The sequence below is a fragment of the Pteronotus mesoamericanus genome, unplaced genomic scaffold (assembly GCF_021234165.1).
Source record: "Pteronotus mesoamericanus isolate MK-2021 breed Mesoamerican mustached bat unplaced genomic scaffold, CSHL_Meso_final scaffold_21, whole genome shotgun sequence".
NCBI lineage: Eukaryota > Metazoa > Chordata > Mammalia > Chiroptera > Mormoopidae > Pteronotus > Pteronotus mesoamericanus.
The window spans coordinates 3,046,841-3,072,438 of NW_026555310.1; the positions used below are offsets into that span (position 1 = coordinate 3,046,841).

Sequence of the window (25,598 nt, forward strand, 5' to 3'; positions counted from 1 at the left end):
CCCGGGCTTGGAGCCAAAGATCCAGCGCTCCTCAGGCCTAGTCCGGCAGAGCGGCATATGGGGGGTCTGTCCGGAGCGCACTTCTCAGGGCCGGCGGAGCTGACCAGGCACTTCGGGCCCCATAAAACGTGGGGAGGGGCGGGGGGGTTGGCGAACGCCGTTTTATGAAGGCGGCCGGGCGGGACAGGGAGCTAGGGCCGACCTCCAAGCTAGTAAACGTGTTGACTGCTCGCTCCCTCCCCGGGCCAGCGGGCAGTGATATAAGGCTCCACGCACACTTCGAGGTCCAGCTCCCGCCACTGCCGCCACTGCCACCACTGCCGCGCCATGTCCTGCCTGTCCTCCCGCCTCGGAGCCCCGTTCGGGGTCCGCGCCTTCAGCTGCGCCTCCGCCTGCGGGCCGCGGCCCGGCCGCTGCTGCATCACGGCCGCCCCCTACCGCGGCGTCTCCTGCTACCGCGGCCTCGCCCGCGGCTTTGGCAGCCAGAGCCTCTGCGGGGGCTTCCGCTCCGGCTCCTGCGGCCGCAGCTTCGGATACCGCTCTGGCGGCGTGTGCGGACCCAGCCCGCCCTGCATCACTACCGTGTCGGTCAACGAGAGCCTCCTCACGCCCCTCAACCTGGAGGTTGATCCCAACGCTCAGTGCGTGAAGCATGAGGAGAAGGAGCAGATCAAGTGTCTCAACAGCAGGTTTGCTGCCTTCATTGACAAGGTGGGTGTCCTTGATGATTCCTTTCCGAAACCTTCAGTTGCTGGGCTGGGGACTGAAGAGAAGTCAGGAGCAAGAGGGATAGGGTCCAGGTGGGCTCCCAGTCTGATGGAGGAGAAGGACACAGATCCAGGGCACAGACAGACATAGAGGGATGTACATTGGGCCAGGGCTCTTGATTTAATAGCACTGCAATTAAACACATCCTCTGTCCAGGCAGGGAGGATCTCCGCAGACAAGGTGGATGTTCTTGAGCCTGGAAGTCCCGAGAAGGCCTGGGAATACCCAGGCAGGCAGCCTCTCTAGAAATGGGAATGGGAAATGCTGATATTATATGTGATAATTGTAAGTGGTACATTAAATAACGTAGAAACTCCTGATGAGAAAATTCATCTCCTTTCATGAATGTTTCAGTCCTTTAGATTAAATGGAGATAATCCCATTGGGTGCTAATATGTCTTTAACATCCCTCTAACCCTTGCTACTCTCCCACTTGTAAGCCTCAGGTTCAGAGCTGTCTGGGGCAACAGTTTCAACAACAATTTATGTTTTATGATTTCTTTTTACCGATGCATAGTGATAACGGTTATACAACTCTGATAGTAATATAAAGTTACTCCTTTAACCCCAATTTAAGTGTAAAGGTTTAGCAAATCTACCCAGAGATAAATGATAAGTAAAATGATACAAGAGGATGGCAAAATTTTGAAGTCCGCCTGTGAAGGGTTCATATTCAAGAATCGCTGGCACCTCCAGCCCAGCCCTTCGAGTGTAAGCAGAATAGAAGGGAGACAGGGATATAGGGCAAGGGGGCTGCCCAAGGGCCCACCAAGAGCTGGTGACAGAGCAGGACTCCAAGCCCAGGCTGTCCCCAGCTCCCCAGGCCCCTGGAGCCAGAGGGTCTGAAGCTTGGGGTCAAGCTGCCCGCCTCCCCTCCATCAGGAGCTGGTCCACCTCAGCAGACACCGCACCCTGAATGTGCTGGCGCTCACACTGGGAAAGGCGGCCAGCAGTGGAGTGAGGAAAAGCTCCTGGCCTAGGAGCAGGTGGCCTGGGCTCCACGCCCAGCTTCTCCACTGACTTACTATGTGCACTAGGCAGAGGTGTCCCCCCTTGGCCACAGTGTTCTCCTCACCAGAGCTGTGTGTGGTACAGTGTGTGAGCTGACCATGACTTTGAAAGATGAGAGACAAGGCAGCCACGAGACGCCCCACCGCAGCTGGATCCCCATCAGCTAAGACCACCTAAAATGATCCCATATAATACCAGCAGTCCTGGTTCCCTATTTCCAGAGGTTTGTTCCAACCAGGGAACTCCCAGCTGCACTCTCTATAGAGTTGGATGAAAGGATACCAGAACAAGAGGCAAAGTAATGTCTCAGCTCCAGCAAAATATATGAGAAACAGAAAACTGGAAGCCAAGAGCCTAGTCATGCTTGCTGATGTCCTTTCTGGCCAGCACAGCGTACATATGGTTGCCATTGCAACTCTCCAGTTTGAATGACTTCCCGTAATGTCTCGCATGCGTCATTTCCCTACAGTTGTCTCCCTCCCTACTTCCCAAAATTTTTCCCCATTCCCATTACCTCCCTGGCCTCCGGAGCCATCCAAGTGTCCAACAGGAACTTTTGGCCACCTAAGACCAGAAGCCTCCCTCCCCTGTTGCTCCCCAGGCCTCAGCTACCGTGCTTGGTGACAGCCTGCCCTTCTGACCTTCCCAGCTAGGGAGCCCTTCCCACCTTGACCATCCTTTCAAACAGTTGCTCACTTACGCCCAGCCTGGCCACTGAGGACACAGTTAAAGGAGCCATAGGCTCTGCCTGGGCAAAGCTCAGAGTAAAAGGCTTTCATCCTACTTTATCCTCCAACCCCTGCTCTGCGTTCCTTTCCTTCAGAAGCCTTCCCTGACTCTCACTACCTTCCATCCCACCTGTCACCGCAGCCCAACTGTAATCCAGCACAGCATGTATATCCCTCAGTTTCTCGCTCATCCCATCCAGGCCCTCCGAACAGACCCTCACTCCGGCCTGAACAAGCAACCGTGAAACGAGGGCTCTGCCGGTGCACCCTCATCAGCCCAGGAGAGCCCAGCAGGGTCCCCATGCTGCCCACCCCTTGCCTCTGCACAACCTGCTTCCAGTTCTGTCTTGACCGCCTGCTCTCTGAGGAGGGCTGGGGACATTGACTTCTCCCACCAACTTTTCTCCAACCTCCACACCAGGTGCGCTTCCTGGAGCAACAGAACAAGCTGCTAGAGACCAAGTGGCAGTTCTACCAGAACCGCAAGTGCTGCGAGAGCAACCTGGAGCCGCTATTTGAGGGCTACATCGAGACGCTGAGGCGGGAGGCTGAGTGTGTGGAGGCCGACAGCGGGAGGCTGGCCTCAGAGCTCAACCACGTGCAGGAGGTGATGGAGGGCTACAAGAAGAAGTGAGTGCATCAGGGAGGGGGCTTTGGAGAAGGGAAATGGGATTAAGTCAGAGCAGGGTAGATTTGTATTAGACCACAGAGGAACTTTCCAAGAGGAAGAAAACAGTGACAGGAAATATGTGGGGAAAATTGGGGGGGGGGGGAGGGATGGGAATTTAAACATTCAATAGTGTAAGCTGCCCCAGTTACCTCATTATATTATGTGCTTATTTCATTAATCCATCAAACATTTGTTGAACGTCTACTCTATGTTCCAGGTGTTAGGCTGGGTGCTGAGGTGGTGGGGGGGTGGGGGAGGGAGGGTAAGAAAGTAATGAGGAGGGGTAAGTGAGATACCAGAACTAGGGCAGGATTCCTGCCCCACCTTGGAGTTACCATCCAGAAGCAGAGATAAGGCCTAGGAAAACGTACAAGGCATTCACCTGGCCCACATCATGTGTGAGAATTCCAGAGTCAGGAAGAACGCTGGGTGTCACGGGTTGGTTTGAGTGCCAAGAGGAAAGGGATGGACGAGGTTCTTCCTAATCCAACACTCTGATTCCATGACCACCTCCAAATGATCCACCTCCTGGGGTGTGTTTGTTTAGGCCTTAATTCTCTTTTATTCTCTCCAAATCCCAGCCTACTGAAGTTTTAACCACTGAACCTATGCTCTTTGTCCCCAGGTATGAGGAGGAGGTGGCACTAAGGGGCACTGCTGAGAATGAATTTGTGATCCTAAAGAAGGTGAGTGACCCAAGAATACTCATCTGGCAACTCAGAACCAAAGGCAGAGGCAGGAGGGCACTCTCTGCCATTCAGAGAGGCTGAGCGACTCCCCCAGAATCACATAGCCCAACCTTTCCTCTATTCTTTCTCCCAAGTGCCCCATTGCTCCCTGAGTGGCCCGGGACACCAGGCCGCACTGCCTGCTTCAAGTAGGGCAATCTCCTCCTCTACCTGAGGTAACTCTCATCTGGCTGATGGCTTTGCCCCTCCTTCCGCCTGTGCCTGGCAGAGAGTAGGCACTCAACAAATATTTATGAATGAAAAAGCACACTATTGCTAGGAGAAGATTAAACCCTCAGACCAGCAAGAGTTGGGAAATGCATACACAGGGCTGTTGTGCCTCACCTTTTAGACCTAACTCCCTATAAGTGCCATCATGTGGACTCTAACCAGGTCCTTCCAATTGTCTCCATAAGCAGAAGACAAGAGTTACTGTGAGGAAACTGAGGCACAAAGGCCAGGGGTCTTGCTCTGTGTCACGCTGGCTTGAGAGGAGCAGAATTGATCCCTGAGACCTCTTCTCTGACCACCGCTCTAGATTTCTTGGCAGATTTCAGAGCAGAGAGAGGTGTGGCACCATTAGAACTGACTCACCTTACACTAGTTGTAAGCTTCAGTGATGGTACAAGATATGGACTCTAGAGGCATCGTCCCAGTAGGTACCAGAGGATGTACCTCGACACCTCAGGGTCTCCCTCCCTGACCTAAACTTGCTCTGACTCCCTTACCTGCCATAAGGACTTTACCAATGCCATGATACCAGACACTGGGGTGAGCACCTGAGAGGGGCCTTCAGGGAGTTCTCTCTCTCTCTGGTGGGAAGACCTCTATGTTGTCCCCCACAGTGAGACTCTTGTGCCACTCTCTGCCCTCTAGGACGTGGACTGTGCCTACCTGCGCAAGTCAGACCTGGAGGCCAACGCGGAGGCCCTGACCCAGGAGATCGACTTCTTGCGGCGACTGTATGAGGAGGTGAGAGGGAACACAGGGCGGTGCAGCAGCAGGGGGGATATGAGTTAGACATCAGAAAACACTTGCTGCCATTGGGCTTTTGAACCCCCTGGGTGGGGGCAGTGTGGAGCAGAGCTGAGATACCTGAGGTAGGTTTACTGTCACAAGGTGAAAAAGTCCAGCTTGACGTCTTATCTGTCATGGCTCAGACAAGCTGGTGTTCCTGGTTAGTGTGGTGACAATGATCACAAATTGGTAAATTCTGGTCCTAGACCCCAAGGATCCAGACAGAAGGCCTTGACTGAAGTCAGGCAGTGGGCCTCAGACATGGGCTCCTCTCAGCCTTGGGACTCTGGGTCCAAGGTGCATGGAGAGGTCCCAGGTTGAGGGGGAGACTTCACCTTGGAGGTTGGGGCTTCAGACAGCAAGCCTGTGGAAGAGGCAGAGGAAGGGAACACGGAGAGGGTGGGCTGCTGAGAGCAGGGTTCTGGTCAAAGAAGCTCTTACCGCTCCCTTGCCCCCACAGGAGATCCGTGTCCTGCACGCCCACATCTCAGACACCTCGGTCATCGTCAAGATGGACAACAGCCGGGACCTGAACATGGACTGCATTGTTGCTGAGATCAAGGCTCAGTATGACGATGTCGCCAGCCGCAGCCGGGCCGAGGCTGAATCCTGGTACCGCACCAAGGTGAGTGCCCAGCACCCCAGCAGAAGGGACGCTGAAAGGCAAGGGAAGGGCAGACAGCTCTCAGGATGGGGTGGCAGATGGGCAAGCTGCAGGACTCAGTGGAATGACATATCCTGTGTCCCATGAGTGTTTCTGCTTCCCCCCAGTGCGAGGAGATGAAGGCTACCGTGATCCGCCACGGGGAGACCCTGCGCCGCACCAAGGAGGAGATCAACGAGCTGAACCGCATGGTCCAGAGGCTGACAGCTGAGGTCGAGAACGCCAAGTGCCAGGTATGGGAGCCTGGCCCAGCCCTCAGTGTAGAAAGAGTAGGGGGAAAAGCCTACAGCATGGGGAGTCAAGGCTGACATTTTGTCAAAGTGTGGGGAAAGGAGCAAACATCAAATACTAGGCGAGTCTCTTCCATGGAAAATGCTCTCCATTCCACTGAATGAGGACAGGAGCAGGGCTGGGAGGGGCCGGTATGGAGGGGAATGGAATGACCAGGATTTATCTGGTCTTGGGATCATAATGGGTCCAAGGAAGTAGCACCGGTCTCAGGGGCAGGAAACAGGGGATCTCCAGTCAACCCTGCCACTAGCTTACCGCACGATTTGGGGCAAGCCATCTCACCTCTCTGGCGCGCTGCTCTAGATACGCGATCACATACTGATGTCCCAGAGGTTAGTAAATAAGTGAAGGAAGTAGGCTGCACTGAAGGCACTGGGGTGTGGCAAACTAGAAAGCACAAAGGGCCAAGCTAATCAGATTCCTCTGAAGCAGCCCTCATGGAAACGCAGGTGCGGTGGGCTTAGATTTTTTTCAAGAGAAGCCAGGAATTTAGATTTTTGTGTTAAGTTTAAAAAATTAAAGGCATTCCTGGGAGCACGAATTTGTATCTCCTGACCCAAGAAATGGGTGAAGCTCCTTCCTCTGACAGTCAGTGGTCATTGGATGTCTGGCCTCTGACCCCAAATCCAGAACAGAAGCATTAATAACCCTCCCCTGCCTCCCAGAACACCAAGCTGGAGACTGCAGTGACCCAGGCGGAGCAGCAGGGCGAGACAGCCATCAACGATGCCCGCTGCAAGCTGGCCGGGCTGGAGGCCGCCCTGCAGAAGGCCAAGCAGGACATGGCCTGCCTGCTCAAGGAGTACCAGGAGGTGATGAACTCCAAGCTGGGCCTGGACATCGAGATTGCCACCTACAGGCGCCTGCTGGAGGGCGAGGAGCAGAGGTGAGGACCACACCTATAAGAATGTCTCTTCAATCTTTCCAAACTGTGCTTAGAGCCAGGAGCATGTTTGCAGGTTATTTTCATCTCAATTGCATCAGAATTACTTGGAGGAGAGAATTTGCAAGCTTTGCACTACCCCAATTAATTTTTGTCTCTTTTCTTTCCCCACAAGATTGTGTGAAGGTATTGGTGCTGTAAATGTCTGTAAGTAATCTATACTATGGGTTCTGAAATAAGGGCTTGGGGTTCTGAAACAAAGGCAAACTTTTTATTAAAGGGCCACATAGTAAATGTTTTAGACTGTGGGTCATGCAGTCTGTTTCTGAACTAAAGTCTGTCGTTGCAAGGGTGAAGTAGCTACAGCCATAAGCAGTACTTAACAAATAGGTCTGGCTGGGTTCCAATAAAACTTTATTTACAAATATACAACCACAATTTGAAGACCCTGGAAGGAAGGAGTGGAATGTGGCAGTGAATGATTACAATAACTTTAATAGCTATTTTTGCCTTTAGGGAGGGCCTGGGCTAACAGTTGACCGAGGATGATCCTTGAGGTTAGACTGCAGGAAGGAGTGCCCGGGTATGAGGGGGAGCCAGGAATAAAAATGAAGAAGAGGAGCTCTGAACAAGAGAAGCAGGCTCTGGTCAGCAGACAGGAGCCGCTGCCCAGCTCCCCGCGCCCACGCAGGGACTAAGCCCTATCCTCCCCACCCCTCCCCGCAGGTGTCAGCAGCTCCCGCGGCGGGGTTGTCTGCGGAGACCTTTGCGTGTCGGGATCCCGGCCGGTGACCGGCAGCGCCTGCAGCGCGCCCTGCAGCGGGAACCTGGCGGTGAGCACCAGACTGTGCGCGCCCTGCGGACAGAGCTGCCCCAGCGGCCGCCTGGTGCGATTTGCCTAGTGCCTCCTGCTCTGTACAGCCACCGCTCTGCGCTCCGCGAGTGATCGGGCCCCAACTCCAGCAGCCGGCCCGGGGCTCTGAAAGCGCCTGGGCTTGAGACTGGAAGGGCCTCGGGAACCAGCCAGCCTGACCTGCCCACACTGCTGCCTTAATTTCTCGCTTGCAACCTGCTACCCCCCGCCTTTTTGTCTCATTTCTTCCAGGGAGGTGGGGCTCTCTGTGCTGGTACATCTTGGCAGCTCTCCCCATCCCCAAGAGTCTGAGTGACTGGTTTTCTTGAAACCAATCCAGTCCTAACTGGGCTGCTCTGGAATTGGACTTGGGCTCAGACTCCTGTGGCTTCTAAGTGCTGGCCCAAGGGCCAGTCTGGTGTGTTTCTGGTGCTATGCCTCCCTTACCCTTTAAACCCGCACACAGCCCTGGGCAGTGTGGTTCAGTTGGTAGCGGGTTTGATTCTTGATCAGGGCACATACCTGGTTTGCAGATTTGTCCCTGCTCCAGGTGCATATGAGCCCCAGTTTAGGGGCATACAGGAGGCAACCAATCCATGTTTCTCTCACACATTGATGTTTCTATCTCTCTCTCCCTTCCTTTCTCCCTCCCTCTCTCCCTCCCTCTCTCTACAAGCAATGCAGAAAAACTATGTCCTAGATAGAGGAATAAATAAATGAATAAATAAACCCACGTACAATGAGTGAGGTTGCGTCCCCCAGGGGACAACTTTCTTTGGCTGCCTGGGTTCCCTCTCCCTTTCCTCCTCCCACTTGGTCTCCATGTTTCCATTAAAGCTCAGGGGGCATATATAAGGCCCTGGAGACTCTCCCTGCATGCATTTGTGCTTACAAATGTGGACTTCTGGCCCAGTTTTCACACCTGCCTGGTTGGAGACAGCAGAGGAGCTGTTTGCAGCCCAAGAGGCAGAGGGCTGTCTCTGCGGCACCCTACCTGTGGTGCCTAACTTCCACATCCTGAAGGGTGCAGGGGCATGGGCTGGCAGCCCCAAAACCCTGACACACAGGAGCTAGAAGGGCAACAGGGAGGAGCCTTGGGGAGGAGGGGGAGGGCCTGGCTCTGCTGACACTTTGGGTGGGGATGTCATCACTTGCTTTGCTGGGACACCAAGTGGTCTACTTCCTTCACTCCCCGACTCCACTCCCACCTCAACATGTGAAAATCCCTGCCCATGGGATTGAATATACAGACTTCCCCTCCCGCCTAGAAACCAACACTCCCTGGATAGACCCCCACGCCCCACACACGTACCACCACCACTGCCTGAAGGGCTCAGACACAGAGACCTGCCACCTCCTCCCCACTACCCATCCTATGTGCTGCTGTCCAACCCGGATGGATACCCCCAAGCATAGACCACAAAAACACCCCACACCACACAGTTACACAGACCCCAAGACACAGACCTGATACGTGGATGCCCCATTAAGCACAGGCTTAACACAGACGCGCCCTCAGGGGTCCAGATATACAGACCATCCCATAGCCCACAGACGTAGGCAACGAGCCACTGACAGGGACCCCAACTTGACCACTTCCCAAACACATTCAGACCTCCTCCCACTGTACCGACCCCAGAATCCCAGACCCAGAAAGCCCCCTCCAGGGTCTCACTGTCCAGGGTCCCAGGCCCTGGCAGACAAAGCACCAGGAAGAGCTGAGGGCAGTTCATCTGAGTTGACTGGAACACCCAGAAGCCAGGGCCTGAAGAATGCACTGACAGCGCCGCCCTCTCAGCAGGAGAGGATTCCATGGCCCACTACCTGGCAGAGCCAGAACTTCACTGGGATGCTGCTGGGCTTCTTCAGAAGAGCTGGAACTGGCCCCAGCGCTGGGAGGGGGCCAAGGCCTCAAACTCAGTAAGAGCTGAGTTCCTTAGAGCAGCACCCCCGGTCTCCTGCACAAGAGGCTTTCAGTTATCAGAGCAGACCCTGGCCTCTCCAGGGCTCCTCCCTCCCCACCCCGTCTCTGCCCAGCCAAATGAAGCCAGGATACCACGTGCTGGCCATGGGCTCACCCAGGCCTCAGAAAGAGACCATTTATTGGAAGCTATTCTGACATCATTTTTTCAGATTGCTTTGCAGCTTTGGGACCATGGAGGGAACCAGGATGGGAATCTTCTTGTGACTGTAGGGGAGGGGATGTGGGTCTCCCCATACGTGGGGCTCAGTTGAAGACACTCCCGTGAGTGGCAGATGTGGTCCTCATGGAATAGGCCTTGTTGGCTCCACTCGAGAATCTCAGGGCATTGCTGCCCATGGTTCCCCCGAAGGCCAGGCCACTGCCACCGCTGGTTCCCCCGTAGGTCAGGGCACTGCCGCCGCCACCAGTGGTATTCACCACAGCTGGGAGAGGAGAGAGAAGGACTCCGTCAGCATGGGCCCACCACCGAGGCCCCATGCCTTCCCTCCACCCCACCCTCCTGCCGTGGCTGCCCTTCTGCTCCCACCGTCACCTCCCTTTCCCACCGCCCACACCGGGCCAGCCCAGAAGGAGCCTCGGACAGTGGAGGGAGGGCCGTCCCCTGCCCAACCCTGCCCTCTTTCTAGACTTCCCTGGGCCCTTAAGTCTGGCCGACTGGGAGCTCCAGGGCGCCCGCTGGAAGCCATTGAAGGGAAGGAGGTGCCAGGCCCCCCAGGCCAATGTGCCATCCTATAGACCCCTCCCAGTCTGGAGACAACAAAGGGTGAGCCAAAGCCAAGGACTTACAGATGTTCAGGGTTCCCACTCCATCTCCGTTCAACCTGGGGGTAGAGGAGAGGCCTGTGAGAGCAGCTCTCGCCTCAGCACTGGAGGAGGCACTCCCAGGCACCCTTCTGTCCAAACCCCAAGCAGCATGGGTATTCTTTCCTGCGCCCCCCACACTACCAGCCTCCCTTCAGCCTTGCTGCAAAATGAGCCAGGAGGAGTGGGTAGCAGGGTTCATTTAGGCCCTCTTACCTACTGGCTACATGATCTTGGGAATGTCTTAGAGCCTCCATTTCCCCACCTATAAATAGGGCCTAACTTAGTCAGTACCCACCCCACAGGGTTGTTTGCAAGGGGTAAATGACATAGCTCTGGACACACAGGATTCAGTAAATGTAGCCGCTCTTACTATTACATAGGCAGCTGCTTCCCCTAACCAGGTCATAAAACCCTCAAAGTAAGCTGTAGCTTACTGATGACTGTCTCTCCAGTCCCTGCAGGATGTCTGGGGCATGGTAATTTCTATGTGTTGAAGCAATTAGTGTATTGTGGACTGAGTGAATGCAGCTCCAGCAGGGACTGCGGAGGTTGGTGGGGTAGCTTTAAGCAGCCTGTGGGGCTGAAACATGTCTTGCATTGGAAATTAAAAATCCACCCAAGACAGCTGGGTGTGTTTGCTTTGTGATACACAGCATGTTGTCACCAAGCCCCTGGCCTTGAGGATGAGTGTACTATGCAGGAGGGAGAGGACACCTCAAATCTGTGGGGGGAGTGAGGGAGCCACCTGGTCTCAGCAGCCCCAAGTCCAAGGGGCAGAGCAACGGCCAAGAGCAGCAGATGGGTGTACTAGGAAGCTTCCAGGCCTCTTGCTCAAATGGCCCCTGCAAGTGTTGGGAGTTACTGGCAGTTGGGCAACAATCCCATACACGCATTCAATTCCTAAAGAATTCAGAAGGAGGGAACCTGAACGTTTCAGACTCCTGTGATTTGTGATTTTTCTTTTCTGATCCTGAATAAATATTCATTTTTGTACCTAACTTTATATTTGTAACTTTGTATCCCTAACAAAAGTCCTCCCAAATTGGATGAGTTTCTAAATCCTAGACCTGCCCTGGGAAGGGCTGAGGGATTAGAGGATAAAAACCAGGTGTCCATCTCCATGTCCCCCAAGTGGGGGAGAGAAGACAGTCTCCTCTCGGAGCACCAGGATCTAAGGCCCGGTGATGGCAACCTGGTCTGAGGTTAGGCTTTCAGGAGGACTGTCCAGCTTGCGGAGTGACCTTGGCCATGCCACTCAGCTAGCTTCAGCCCCCTCATTCGCCCACGGGAGAAAGTGGATCAGATCCTGCTCTAAGGGGCCCCTGGCTCTGATTCTAGGAGGAAAAGAGGCCCCGGGGTGTGCATTCCCAAGAAAGTGAGGCTCCTGCACCCACAGTGGAGGAGGGCGCAGAGAGAGGCACCTTGGCTGGGACAATTGGGCTCATGGGCTGCCTTATGCGCCAAATTGGCTACTCTCCCTTCCCAGAGGCCTCTGGTGTTCAATTCCTCTTCCACAAAACTAGGTGGCAACCTCCCTCCTCCTGCCCAATGCTCCTCCCAGACAAATCTCAGCCTTCAGGCACTCTGCCCCCGTGCTCTCTTGTTCCCCAACTCCTTCCTCTCCGCTCCATTCATGTCCCATCTTCTGTCCCCAGCCCTCTGCAATAATGCTCAGAAAAGGAAAAGTTCTTTGTAAACTCAGCATTTTACAGGTCCAAGTTACTGGTCCCTGAATGCTTCCTTTGTAGATGCTTTGCCTCCTCTACTCCTCTACAAGCTCCCTGGGGGCAGAAACATGTCTTACATATTATCTATCTCTGTTGGGTTCCAACAAGCCAGGCCATGATGAGACCTACTTCCAGGCCTTTGTCCATGCTGTCCCCTCTCACCCTCACCAAATCCTAACCTTCCCCCAAGGTCCACTCTAAAGCCATCTGTCGACTGAATGAGCCAGTCAACCCAGAAAGGTAAGAATGAACGCACAACTTCATGGACATAGCTTCTGTCTTTCATAAAGAATTCCCTATAAGACTAGCCCATCCCCGCCTCCTCATAGGCTGCAAGTGAGGATGCAAATATCTCTGGGACAGGGAGAAATTAACCTGCTCCACCACATTCAGTCAATACCACATGACTTAGCACTTTGAGTAGTGAGAAGCAGCCTGGAGTTATGCAAGGCGCTTGAACCAGAAATCAGTAGAGCTTGACTGCACACCAGCCCTGTCCCCTCAATTAATAAAACTGAACCACAGTTTATCCTCTGTATTAACAACACCTGACCTGTTTCTCTGAATGTATTCTAAGGATCAGAGATGACCCTGTTAATGGCCACAGACATGAAGACATTACTTCAAGTTTTCCACTGAGCTTTACATCACACTGTCTTTCCTTCTAGGTCATCTCATCAAGGGCAAAGAAGAAACCATCAGCTATACCCTCCCTGCACCTCCCATCTGCAGCGCCCTGCAGAGAGTACATAGGAAATGCTTGTCCATGGATGAATGTCAAGCCCCAGGCCCCACTGAGTCTTAGAAGGATCCCTTTCTCAGTTTCGGTGATCTCACCTGCTCTCCTCGCCCTCCAGCAGCTTGCGGTAGGTGGCAATCTCAATGTCCAGGGCCAGCTTGACATTCATGAGCTCCTGGTACTCCCGGAGCTGTTGGGCCATGTCCTGCCTGGCCTGCTGCAGGGCAGCCTCCAGCTCCTCCTGCTTGGCACGTGCATCCTTGAGTGCTAGCTCCCCGCGGTCCTCAGCCTCAGCAATGGCAGCCTCCAACTTGGCACGCTGTGGGCAGTAGAGGAGCTGTGAGGTGGGGGCAGGCCTCACCAGTCACTGCCTTCCTGCCTCCCCATCCTGCGGTGAGCCCCTCGGCAACTTGCTTCTGGGGTTTCATTGGCACCAGCCTACTTCCCCAAGCACCGAAGAATCCCAAGGGTTAAAAACATGGGTTCTGATACCCAATACCTAGGTTACAGTTCTGTCTCTGCCAGCTATGTGATCTTGGATAAATCAATCCTTTTAAGCCAAAGTCTCCTCATTTTATTTTTTTCCCTCACCTGAGGGCATTTTTTATTGCTTTTCAGGAAAGAGGAAGGGCGAAAGGAAGAGAGAAGAACACTGATGTGAAAGAGAAATATCTATGTGAGAGAGAACATTCATTGGTTGCCTCCTATATGTGCCCAGACTGGGGATCAAACCCTCAACCCAGGCATGTGCCCTGACAGGGAATCAAACCTGCAAACCCTTGGTTACAGGACAATGCTCCAACCAACCAAGCCATACCAGCCAGGGCCAAAGTCTCCTCTTTTCTAAAACAGCAATAATCATAGTGTCTACCTCATAAGGATATTGCGAGAATTAAATGAGGTAATACACAAGTCCTTGGCACAGTGTCTCGCATACAGTAAGCACTTAATAAATACTATTAGGATTAGTATTATTAATAAATGTTATTATGATTTGCAAATGCCCTGCTCCCCACCCCTCAGCTGGAGAACCTCCAAAGCCACAGGACCCTAGTTAAGTTCCCAAATTTCAGGCAGCTGATAAGAACCAAAACCACCTTCAAAACAGGAGCCAGTTTGGAACAGGCCTGGCTCAGGGGGGCTTGGAGCAGAGACACTGCTTGGAACCCCCAGATCCAAAATGCATATTGACAGCTCCCAGGTTTTGGAGAAGTGGTCAGATTCATGATGGACCTGAGCAATAACTGCCACTTCCTGCCCGGCCTTGGTCTTCCCTCTGCTTGTAGCTCACTCCCCACCACTGGGAGCCTATCTAGTGCTGGCCTCCTCTCCTCAGCTCAGACAGCCGCCACCCCCATGCCCTAGGCCAGTGCTCCTTCTCACCCACCGCTCCCTGCCCTCATATCCTCTCCCTTCAGCTCATGTGCTCCGTCTCTCTGGCCATCCCCCCAGTTCTCCTCAGGGGGCCCTCTGGTGCTCTCTGCCTCTCATCCAGCTGGCAGCGCCCTTCCGTGTTATATTGGTGCCCCTTGGCCAGGCCCATCCCACTACCTCTGGGTCTCTCAATGGTGGCAGATACCCCAACTCTGGGGCCTGGTTCTGCCCCGCGGTGTAGGAGGAGACCCAGATACGGCAGAAGCTGCAGGGTTTGGGGCACCCGCCATGTGCCGCGTCTCCCCACTGGCCTGGAGGCTGGCTTGCTTCCCTGATGATTCATGGCCCCACATCTGTGCCAGAGGCAGCCTCCGCCCTCATGTCAACAGGTCTTCAGGGGTTTGAGGGGAGGACATTTCTGGGCAAACCACCCCCACATCCCATCCTCCCATCTCATCTGGAAGTTAGGTCTCTGAAGCTGCCGCACTGGTCACCTTCCCTCCCTCCTCAGTGCAGACACCTGCTCAGGTTTAGCTGCCCCTCCCACCCCTTTGCCTCCGCCAGGGCTTAGAAGACCCTTCCTTCATCAACACCCCCCACACCAGCTTCACAGCATGTTCTCCCGTCAGCCTGGTGTCGGAGACCTGCGCCCTAACCATGTGCCAGGAGCTAGGAAGGGAGGAGCAGTGAACCAGACAAATGGGGCCCCTGCTCTAAGGCATGTTTTGCATTCCAGTGGAGGTGGGGGGCAGTCAGTACTTAATAAGACAGAACATTTCAGATAGTGATAGGTGCTTCAGGGAACTTCAGACGGACTACTGAAAAGGCTATCGGTGAGATCTTTTGTCCTAAGCCCCAGGGACAGGAATGGGGCAGCCACATACAGAGCTGGGAGAACCACATTCCAGGTAGAGGGAACACCAAGTGCAAAGGCCCTGAAGCATGCAGACACCTGGCAAATGCAAGGTACAGGAAGCGGGCTAGTGTGGCTGGAGCGTAGACTGGGGGGGTGGTGGAAAGTGAGGTCAGGATTGGGACGGGGCCTTGTGAGCCACAGTAAGGGTTCTCGTTGGCCACTGTCCTCCCTCCCCACCCCGCTGCTCCCCACAACTGTGAGCTCCCAGATATACCATATTGCACCCAAAGCTAGGTGCAAGGAGAGTGCTCAGTACCAATTGGGTAATGAGGTGGTTCTTTTCTGGCCAGCCAGCCTGAGGCTTCTTCCATAGGCTGTATGCCCAGCTAGGACTCCTCTCCTCCCTTTGGTCTGAGCCAAAACTTGGCCAAGAACATTCTGTCCTGGGGCTCTCACAAGTGGGTCTGAGCTGTACCAGCCTTGGCCTGGTGGGGGGGGGGGGGCAGGGTTGACACCCCCGCCCCCAGCCTCTTGCTCCTGATTGTCAGCTGGCTACCCTGCGCATGCCCTGAGAAACAGGGAGAAGCAAGGAGGAGTGCTTGTGTCCACCTGGTTCTTGATGTTGTCAGTCTCAGCCTGCAGCCTCTGGATGGCCCGGTTCATCTCCGCAATCTCATTCCGGGTATTCCGGAGGTCATCCCCATGCTTCCCAGCCTGGGCCTGGAGGGTCTCGAACTGGAACAGCCACACAGAGAAGTATGGCAGCGGTGAATGAAGATCACAGGGGACTTGTCCCTCTCCCCACCCAAGGCAGGCCCCAGGTTCTGAGTGACCAGCCCGCTCAGCTTCTCTTCCCGGGAGAGGCAGTCTGACTCCCAGCAACCTTCACCCATTGCTAAGAGGCCAGACATAGGGCAGTGGGGTGACTCAGGGGCTCGGTGTTCTCCCAGCCGGGACAGAGGGAACAAGGATGGCTCCCAGGGCCCACCCCATGGACCCCCAGGCTCTTCCCATTCCCAGCAAACCCTACTGCTAGAGAATCACTGGGAATCTGAGATCCTCACCTATCAAGCACTCCCTCCTCAGCACTACCCACTTCACGGGTTAGGAGAGTGATCCCAGGGAATGAAGGCATTACTCAAGGACCACACAGCAAATCTGAGCCCAGGTCTCCTTGCTGGCACACCTGTGTTCTCACCTCTGCACCGTGGGTGACTCCCTCCGTGCAGCTTTAAACCCAGCCTCAGGCTCCTCCCCCAGCAGCCCCACCCACTCCCTCAGCACCTGCGCAGTCAGCTGTGCTGCCTCCGCACAATGCCTGGTCGGCAGCCCTAGGACCCCGCTTTTCCATCTACCAGCTGTGTGGAGTTAGGCAAATTACTGAACCTCTCTGTGCCTCAGTTTACTCATCTAAATATAAAAAGGGGATAATACTGTGTCTACCTAATAGGGCTGTTCTGTGCGTTAAATGAGTCAATACAGGTAAAACATGAAATACTGCCTAGCACTATGAGTACTTGCCACATTTTAGCTATTATAATTGTTAAACTATGCCCACTTCCTCTGCCCTGCACCCTCTGCAGCGAAGGGCCCTGTCCTTTGCTTCCTCTTTTTCCCAGGACACTGGAGAACACGACAGACTTAAAACACCGGTGCCCCCGAGAACAGTGGGACCAGGCCCTAAAGGCCTGAGACAGGGTGAAGAGTAAGGAAAACTGTCACCAAGGACTCTACAGGAGGACTATGTCCCCAGTGGCTGCACACCTTGGTCTGGTACCAGGACTCAGCCTCAGCCCGGCTGCGGTTGGCGATGTCCTCGTACTGGGCCTTGACCTCGGCGATGATGCCGTCCAGGTCCAGGGAGCGGCTGTTGTCCATGGACAGCACCACAGATGTGTCGGAGATCTGGGCCTGCAGCTCTGACAACTCCTGCAGGGACCAGGCAGATCATGGGGACTTGGGGCAGGGCCCACCCCTGTTCCCAGGCCCATCCTGGGATTCCCCACACACCAGGAAAAGAAAAAGAAAGAAGAGGCCAGAGTGGGTGTGAGTCTCTAGGCAGGGAGGGCGCACAGACCCGCAGCATCCGCTCTGCGGTCCTTCCCACCCTGGCTCCCTGAAGAGCCCATTAGCAACTCCTCAAGTAGGAGTCCGGTGGGATTACAGCAGATAAAAAAGTGACAGGGTGTGTGAGCTGTGATGGTCCCTGCTGTGAGGTGCCCCCCCGGGGTGTATGAGCTCTATCTACTGTGAAGGGGGTCGCTAGGGGGTGAGTAAAATAAGTCATATTCTGCCCAATGAAACACTCTGCAGCCTTTAAATTGGATGACATGGCTGTATTTATGGACAGGGAAATATACCCATGACATACCATTACATGGAAAGATTATGGTTCTATTTTTATTAAAATATAGACTTCTATATCTCTCTGTATATATATGCACAGAAAAAAAAATCTGAAAAGGTAGATACCAAGATGATAAGAGGGTGTATAGGTGTATTATTTTTAATTTTATGCTTTACTTAATTTTCTGGGTTTTTTGCAACAAGCACACATTTTATAATGAGAAGAAAATAATTATACATACATATACACACATACACACAGAGAGAGAGAGACACAAATATATATGGCATGTGACAGACATATGAAGACCTGCACTAAGATTAAAAATGCCCGAAGAAAGCCCCAAGGATCCAGCCCCTTGGAAATTCACTCTGAGAGGCTACTGGAGGCTGAATATACAGGCACAGGCTACACTGAACTGAAAAATGAGAACTGCATTTAGGGTCATGTGGAATTGTGTCCCAGACCAGTCCTGCCAGGCGACTGGCCACCCTATCTTCTACCTAAGGCCAGAGCCTCACATGGAAGGGAATGAAAAGGATTTTAAGTCCCATAAGGGAAGAGCTGGAAGCCCAGGGTTGGGCAAGGGTCAGTGGCAGAGAATAAGATGGGAGGGTGGACAGACAGAGAGGCCAGTTGGTGAGCAGCCTCCCACCCAGCCCCTCTGGGTGGAAACTCTTAGGCACTCCAGTCTCTCCTGACTCAGGCTACCTCGCCTGCCCCACCCAGCCTGCCGCGGAACTCTGTCACAGCCTGGGATCCCCTGACATCCTCCCGGCTCCTTCAGCCCGCCCCATCACACTCCCGGACAAATGGCCATTCCATGTCTCTAAAAGGCCAATCCTGATGGACCCTACCACCCTGCTCTGATAGGGCCAGCTCCTCCTGAACTCCCCACCATCAAGGACTCCTGTCCAGAAAGGAAGAAGAGGAGGATAAAGGAACCCCCACACAGTCAGCACACACCCAGACTGGCCCAGAGGCAGGGGTGGACCAGATGGCAACTTTGTTAGGACACGTGGGTCATGACAAGCCCCCCAGCCCTGAGGTCCTCACCGTCTCATAGAGGCTCCTGAGGAAGTTGAGCTCCTCATTCAGGTCATTCGCCTTGGCCTCCAACTCCACCTTGTTCATGTAGGCAGCATCCACATCCTGGGGACGGTGGTGAAAAGTACACAGACCATTTAGCAGGGGTGGGGGTAAGGCAGCACTGTTCAACCTCAAGGCCAAACGCCACTGCCCTACTATAAAACACACAATTTCTCCAGGCTGCCTGATATGCACATGGCCAGAAGTTTCCTCTGCTGGATACCCTCGGGCTGCATGATGGACATCATCTCCATGAAGCCCCAGGACCAGAGGCCCCCTCTCAGTACCAGTAGCCCAGAGCGACCTGAAGCCACAAACCCAGCACTCTACCAGTTCTTAAAGGCTTTGGTGGTCTGGACACACCCCTGGTTCTGCCACCTACAGGGTATGTGGCCTTGAACAAATCACTTCGATTCTGTGAGTTTCTGATCAGGCAAATAAGAGAGTATAAAATCATTCAGACTCCAGGGCACCACTCTCAGATGAATATTTAACTTGCAGCACGGGTGATTCTGACATAGGTTGGCCACAGATTAACACTGTAGGTCCAGATGATACCTAGATCCTTTCTGGCCACACTTTCCTTTGGTTAAACTCCTATGGGTAGTACCCACTTGTACCCATCCCTGAATCTCCAAGGGCCCAGCACTCTGGGGGCAGGATGCATTTATGTGGATGGTCCTGGAAAACTCAGCTACTCAGTGAATGTGCATTGAACCAGAATCTTAAATCAAGCCCTTGCAAGATATTTCCAAGACCTTCCAATTTTGGCTTGCACCTCTCCAGGCCAGGGAACTTACTCTGCCTCAAGGCAGCCTGTTCCATTCATTCAGCAAATATTTCAGGCCTGCCCTGTGCCACGCTTGTCCGTACTGAAATGTTCAGACTATGATTGAACATGTCCTTATTTGGGATTGGAATCTCCCTTTCCAACCTCTATTCTTTGGTATTAATTCTAACCCCTCCAAGTCCAGAAACAAGTCTAGTAACTAACCAGACATACACAAACACAGAAGTGCACACACACACAAGACAGGGTACGCTGTAAGGGCCTGACTGCCAGATCTCTCCTTCCCCAAGCCCATCATTCCCTTCTTGTCATCCTCCAAGGCAGACCCTGGCCACAGGTCCCTATTGGCTGCTCAGATGAGAAGGCCATGTGATCCCTTGTCCTACGTGTTCAGACAACATCCCCATCTCTCCTACCTGCCCCCCTCACCTTTTTCAGCAACACAAACTCATTCTCAGCAGCCATGCGCCGGTTGATTTCCTCTTCATACCTGCAGTAGAGGAGGCGGGCATGGTGTTGGTACAGCTTTGCCTCCATCCCCCCTCAGACCCAGGTGTGAAGATCTACCCTGCATCACCCTCACCTTCCCCTTAGTGGCACATCTGAAAAAACAAGTGTCAGCTATGAAACCCAATGTCCCTGACTTTTCCATATGGCGAATCCTAAAGCTTTGAGTCTTGCCATGGGATAGGAGGTGGAAGAGCAGGGAACATATGAATTAAAGGACAAGGGCTGCATATTTTGGGAGAATGCAAAGAATAAAAGCTATGCTTATAGATCACTTCACGTGGGGCCTGCACTGTCGAGAGCTTCCCGAGCATTAGCTCATTTAATCCTCACAACAGTCTTACAACAATGGTAAAATGATTATCAGGGCGGGGAACTGAGGCTCTGAGATGCAGAGTAATCTGTCCAGTCACTAAACTGCTAAGTAGCAAAGCCCAGACTTGAGACCTGGAAGTCTGACTCCAAGCCCCGGCCTTAACCACTACCTAATTCTACCCCGAGGGGGAAGATGGGCCTGAAAGGGAGGAGCCTTGTGGAATCAGGGAGGGGTGCATAAATTCCTGGAATAGCCAGGCCTTAACTACGTGTTCTGGTCCCCATCTCCCCTCCCATTCCTCTTTCTCCCCAGGAGCCAGCCCCACACATAGGAGGACACCGTCAAAGCAGGGCACAGAGCAAGAGAGCAGGTGGGCTTAACCCAGGATTTATTTGGAATCTTAAATAAAAAGGTGTCAGAAACAGAAACTCAGCAGTGTTTGGGCAGCGACCTTCCTTCCAGAATTCTGGACTCTCAAGTCCTATAGAATAGTTATGGAAATATCCTCGAAGCCATCTGTCCACCGAAGCTGTCTGCCCAGCGCTGCCTCGGCCACACGTCCCAGGGCCCAGACAGTGTGCAGGTAGGAGCTGCTGGGTAGCTGTACCCAGGCCTCTCCCTGTGCCTCCTTCAACCCCGGCCCAGAGCTCAGCCTGGCTCCACAGGAAAGCTCTGTGGGCTTTGGGGTGGGGAAAGTACGTGTGCCCACATCGACAAATGCACAGAACAAAAGGGGCTTGCTGGTTGCCAAAGGCCTTCCCTGCCCAGCACCTGCCTCACTCCACCTGCTGTGAGATTTATCCTGTTGACTGTTGCCCCGGGGCATTAGGAGGTGGGTATTCTCCACTAAGGCCTTTGTTTGTTCTACCTCCAGTCAGTGCCAGTGTCCCCGCTCTGGCTTAGTCATGCGCCTCCAGGCAGGGCACAGAACTCATTCACTACCCACACTGCCCACAGCGCACGAAGGCCAGGGTGGGGAACAGCCCAAGCCTCAAGCTTTGGTTTCTATTCAGTGAGAAAAGAAAACAGGTGGATACCTCAAAGGCCTATCCTCAAAACCCCAGCCTTCCTGGCCCCTGCACTCCCTGCCCCTTTTCACCAGCTTCCTCTCTTCTCACAGCCCCTGCCTGACTGTCCCCGCCCCTCTGCAGCCGCTCCCCTGGCTCACAAAGGTCATTCCCTCTCCTTGCTCCTTTCCAGCCCAAGTTGGTTCCATGTCTCCTCCTGGGAATCAGGGGCCCAAATTTCAAGTCCCAGCTCTCTCAATGATCTGCTGTGTGATCTCGAACAAGTCCCTGGGCCTCTCTCGTCCCTAATTCCTCACCTGAACAAAATGAAGTTGTTCTAGAATAATTAGTGAGAGCGGCACGACTTCTGAAGCACATCTGTTAGACCTCCTGCCCTACACTCTCTCGGGGTATTGGTCAGGCACCCAAAGAGAAAAGAGCAGTTCAGGACCAGGCAGAGATACTTTACTGGGGGTAACTCAGGAGAAAAGACCAGAAAGACTTGGAAACAGCCCCCAGGGACAAAGGGACTAGGATAGGCAGGGACTGTGTCAGTCAAGACCCATCACGGGTTAGTCTACTAAGCAGCTTCACCCCCTAACCCAGAGGGGACTTGCAGAGGTCCAGTTGATACGGCCCCAAGCAAGGCACAGATCCCACCCTTCCCACTCCCCCACAAGTCACACTGGGAGGCAGTACTTATTCTTGAAGTCTTCCACCACACCCTGTGTGTTCCGAAGCTCCACCTCCAAGCGGCCGCCATCCATCTGCAAGGCCTCAAGCTGTTTCCGCAGGCCACCAATATGGGCTTCAAAGATGCCTGGGAGGCGGCTGCTCTTGACCGACTTCTGCTCCTGCAGCAGAGCCCACTTGGTCTCCAACAGCTTGTTCTGCTGCTCCAGAAACCGCACCTAGAAAGGAAACAGAAGAGGAAACTCCTGAGGGGCAGACCATGTTGCCCACTGTGGGGTTGAGGGTCTCCAGCCTCCCAGCAGAAACCATGCTCCCTCTGGCCATTCCCCCAACCTGGGCCCCCAGCCCTTAGCCCTCTCTGGGAAAATAACCCTGGACAAGCCTCTTCTCCAGGAATCTCTGTCTCAAGTGTCCTAGAGTGTAGCCCACGGGTCGGGTGGACCTGGTTCACTGATGTGCCCTGGGGCTGTGCTTTAAGGTCTCTTCCCTCCTGTGCCCCCATCGCATTACAGGGGATCTCCACCTCCCTCCCTGAAGGGGTTCCCCTTCCAGCCTGTGTCCTGGGCCTGACTCAGCCTCCTGCCTTCAGGGTGGGACCTGTCTCTCCTCCCTCAGTATCTTCTCTCCCCTCCTCCTTTCCTCCAGCAAGGCCTCAGGACAGGGTGCTACAACCCAGTCAGTGTAAAATGAGCACCTATTTTGTACTCAGCCGTGGGGCCTGAAAGGCCCCCAAGGAGCACCCTGCATGACTGTGGGTGGGAAGCAAGCCTCCTCAGAACCAGCAACTCAAGGCGGCGGGACATGGGGGTTGCAGACAGTGAGACAGAGGAAAGGAACTTGGGCCTGGGAGGCTTCAGTGGAATCTGAAGGACATGTCTGGTCAACATGGCGAAAGGGAAGAGGACATTGGAGGCCGGGGAAGTGGGGAGGTAGGTACACAAAGGCAGGAGAGAGAAGGCCTGGTCTACACCTGCGGGAGGAGGCCCTGGCCAGGGGGGCCCAGCTGCGATAGCCCTTAGTTCCCCGGTCCAGCCCCATTTTGCCCCCCATCTCAGCCCACCAGTCAAGCCTGCCCCTCCCTCCCAGCCCTGACTCTCCCCACTCTCACCCCTCTGGGGCCCAAACTGCCAGGAAGAACACCTCCCAGATGTCCCTTCCCCCTCCCTGCCCCCAAATGGGCTGTCTCCAAAGACAGTTATAACCTCACCTAACTTCCAACCACCAAAGGGAAGCTGGAGGACCAGGTAAGGTGGGGCGGGTGGGGCGGGTGTGACGGGAGCCTCCCTACCTCCCTCCGGCGCTTTATTTTTAGCACCTGCCTCGGGGTAGAGAGTCGGGGTGCGGGGACCTCCTCAGCTGGGAAGGGCGTTTCACCCCTACCTCACCGCCGCCTCCACACAGCCCTCTCACAGAGAAAGGGGCCCGGAATGAGAAACTCGGCCCTGGCCTCTGGAGCTCCCAGTACTGGCGGAAAGAAAGACTAGTTCTCCCAGCGCCTAGCCCAAGTGCAGTCCGGGCTCAGTAGCCGCTTGGCCTGGAGCGTGGCGTGGCTCCGGGCAGGTTGCAGCCTGCTCACCTTGTCGATGAAGGAGGCGAACTTGTCGTTAAGGGTCTTGATCTGCTCACGCTCCTCCTGGCGTGCCTGCTGGATGGAGGGGTCAATGTGCAACTGCAGCGGGGTCAGCAGACTCTGATTGACGGTGACCTGTTGGATACCGGGACTCACCGGACCCCCGTAGGCGGAGTGCACGGCCACGCGCGGCCGCAAGGTGCCCAAGCTGTAGAGGCTATTGCCGCGGGAGCCACCCGGGCGCACCGAGCTCAGGCGCACCTGGGCACCGCGCCCCGGGAACGTGGCGGAGCGCGAGCTGAAGACCTGGGTGCTGAAGTGGGTGGACATGTTGGCTGCACCCGGTTAGACCTAGCAGTGGGCCAGAGGGAGCCAAACTCGCTGACCTTCGGGATACCTGGCCGCTTTTATCCACTAGGCGCCGGCCGATCGCCTTACACAGGTAGGGGCGGAGCTGGCCGACTGCCACCTTTCTCTGCGCGCCCCCCCTCCCCGCCCCTTCCAGGGCCGTGCTTCCGCCCTCCGCGCCGCCCACCAGGCCAAGCCCAAGCTTTCCGTCCAAACCCAAGTAGTCCAGAGTGGGCAGGGGACTGTAGTCCCCCAGAGCTGTAGGAGACAACGGTCTGAGCCAGACTCGGAAGCTTCCTAGAGGGGGCATGGGGAATGGGTGAAGAATGTCTAGATTCCTGAGGCCTGAGCAGAGAGATCAAATGTAAGTTCACACACACTCACACACACACACACACACACCCCCTACCCCGTGCCAGAAGAGGTGAACAAAAAAGCTCTAGACCAAGAATACACTCCCACCCACCCCACCCCCAGACTACTGAAAGCCAGAAAAGCATTCTCTAACAGCCTCCCTCCAAGTGCAGGCTCTCCTCCAGAAATCAGCTCAGTTCCTGAGTTTTCTGACCCCAGGGTATACCTGGTCTCATTGGTTTCCCTGGCCACATGCCCCTACACCTCATTTCTATAGGGAGAGTAGGCCAAGTGGGGTGTGACCCCACCTCTCACCCCTCTCCTCCTCACTCCAGCAGGCATGTGAAGCCCACAGGCAGGTGGGAATGTTTACCCTGTCCACTGTTTCCTCTGTAGAGGAAGGGGACACCTGTGTGTATTCAGGACACTGCAGATGTCTGTTCACTTCTGGGGGATTTCTCTGCATGTACAGCCCAATATGCTGTTGGGCATGTCTGTGAACATCCTTATACAAGTGAAAGTCTATGTTCAGGGGGAGGGTGTATCTGTGGATACACTGATGCACACTTTTGATTCCACCTCTGTGCAGTGTGCTTTCCTCCCTGTCCCCTTACCCCTGACATTTTTCTGTTTAAAAGTTCCCAGCAATTTCAAACCCAGTCCAAGATAGGCATAAACATTGGGCTAGGACAGAGGACACTGGACACAGAGACAGCTAAACACTGACCTCCTTTCCTAGTAGCCTTCAGCCACATATGTGACCCCCTCTGCACCACCCTATGGCGATTTCTCCAGACCCAGCTCAGAATAAATAGAGGAATAGCCCTGAGGAGACTTTGGAAAAAAAGACAGCTGACAAGCCTCTAGTCACCTTTAGCCCACCGCCAGCCCCAGCCAATGAGCTGGCCAGGTTGTTACCTCAGACCAAGTGCTTTTCAGGCCTAGGACTCAGCCTCCCCTCGAGCAACACTTCCCCATTCCAGGGCCTGCCCAGTGCCCGCCCTCCAACCCCTCCCTGAAGCAGTCCTGATGGCTCCGGTCCTTGACATTCTCCTGTCTCTGCATTCACAGGCCAGCACCATGAGCCCACTCAGTGCCAGGCTGCACTCATTAAATGCCCTCTGAAGGGTTACAGGAAGCTGTTAACACAGAGAGACCGAGGATCAGAATTCCTGTTCAGCAAGAATGCACCATCCAATGGTTCCTCTAACTCAGGCTCCCACCCTAGCCTGTGCCTCTGCTGGCCTCACAGAGACCACCTTACGAGAACCCTGGCAAAATCTAGAGCCAAGTTAATCCCACAAGCCCCTGGCCTACCCCAAAGACTCACTCCTGTCTCTGTAATGTTCTGTCACACACACACATCACACACACACACACACACACACACACTCACTCACTCACTTGTCCACCTGGCTTTCCCGAAACCTCCAGGCCCAGCTATGAAGAACCAAGCGGCCCCAGGTCCTCAGCCCTGCTT

General features: G+C 54.4%; 2 protein-coding genes across 2 annotated transcripts; one reads left to right on the forward strand and one right to left on the reverse strand.

Moving 5' to 3' along the window:
- The first annotated feature begins 327 nt into the window (after window positions 1-327).
- LOC129084831 (keratin, type II cuticular Hb1-like) lies at window positions 328-7,662 on the forward strand. Its single transcript, XM_054591078.1, has 9 exons — window positions 328-711; window positions 2,929-3,137; window positions 3,803-3,863; window positions 4,782-4,877; window positions 5,383-5,547; window positions 5,694-5,819; window positions 6,543-6,763; window positions 6,936-6,967; window positions 7,487-7,662. The coding sequence occupies exons 1-9, from the start codon at window positions 328-330 to the stop codon at window positions 7,660-7,662; spliced, it is 1,470 nt and encodes a 489-aa protein (XP_054447053.1).
- Window positions 7,663-9,673: 2,011 nt separating this feature from the next.
- Window positions 9,674-23,808, reverse strand: KRT7 (keratin 7). Its single transcript, XM_054591077.1, has 9 exons — window positions 23,423-23,808; window positions 21,853-22,064; window positions 19,753-19,813; window positions 18,501-18,596; window positions 16,862-17,026; window positions 15,707-15,832; window positions 12,966-13,186; window positions 10,384-10,418; window positions 9,674-10,019 (listed from the first exon to the last, which is right to left on the reverse strand). Exons 1-9 carry the CDS (start codon window positions 23,744-23,746, stop codon window positions 9,841-9,843), a joined length of 1,419 nt encoding a protein of 472 aa, XP_054447052.1. The 5' UTR covers window positions 23,747-23,808; the 3' UTR covers window positions 9,674-9,840.
- Window positions 23,809-25,598: the final 1,790 nt, after the last annotated feature.

Bases quoted from the DNA above. Each gene is read 5' to 3' on its own strand.
- LOC129084831 (XM_054591078.1), top strand. From the start codon at position 328: ATGTCCTGCCTGTCCTCCCGCCTCGGAGCCCCGTTCGGGGTCCGCGCC. The intron at 3,138-3,802 runs GTGAGTGCATCA...CTTTGTCCCCAG, and splicing joins ATGGAGGGCTACAAGAAGAA to GTATGAGGAGGAGGTGGCAC. The intron at 6,968-7,486 runs GTAAGTAATCTA...CCCTCCCCGCAG, and splicing joins TATTGGTGCTGTAAATGTCT to GTGTCAGCAGCTCCCGCGGC.
- KRT7 (XM_054591077.1), bottom strand. From the start codon at position 23,746: ATGTCCACCCACTTCAGCACCCAGGTCTTCAGCTCGCGCTCCGCCACG. The intron at 19,814-21,852 runs GTACTGCCTCCC...CCTCTACTGCAG, and splicing joins GTGGAAGACTTCAAGAATAA to GTATGAAGAGGAAATCAACC. The intron at 15,833-16,861 runs GTGTGCAGCCAC...TGGCTGTTCCAG, and splicing joins AGTCCTGGTACCAGACCAAG to TTCGAGACCCTCCAGGCCCA.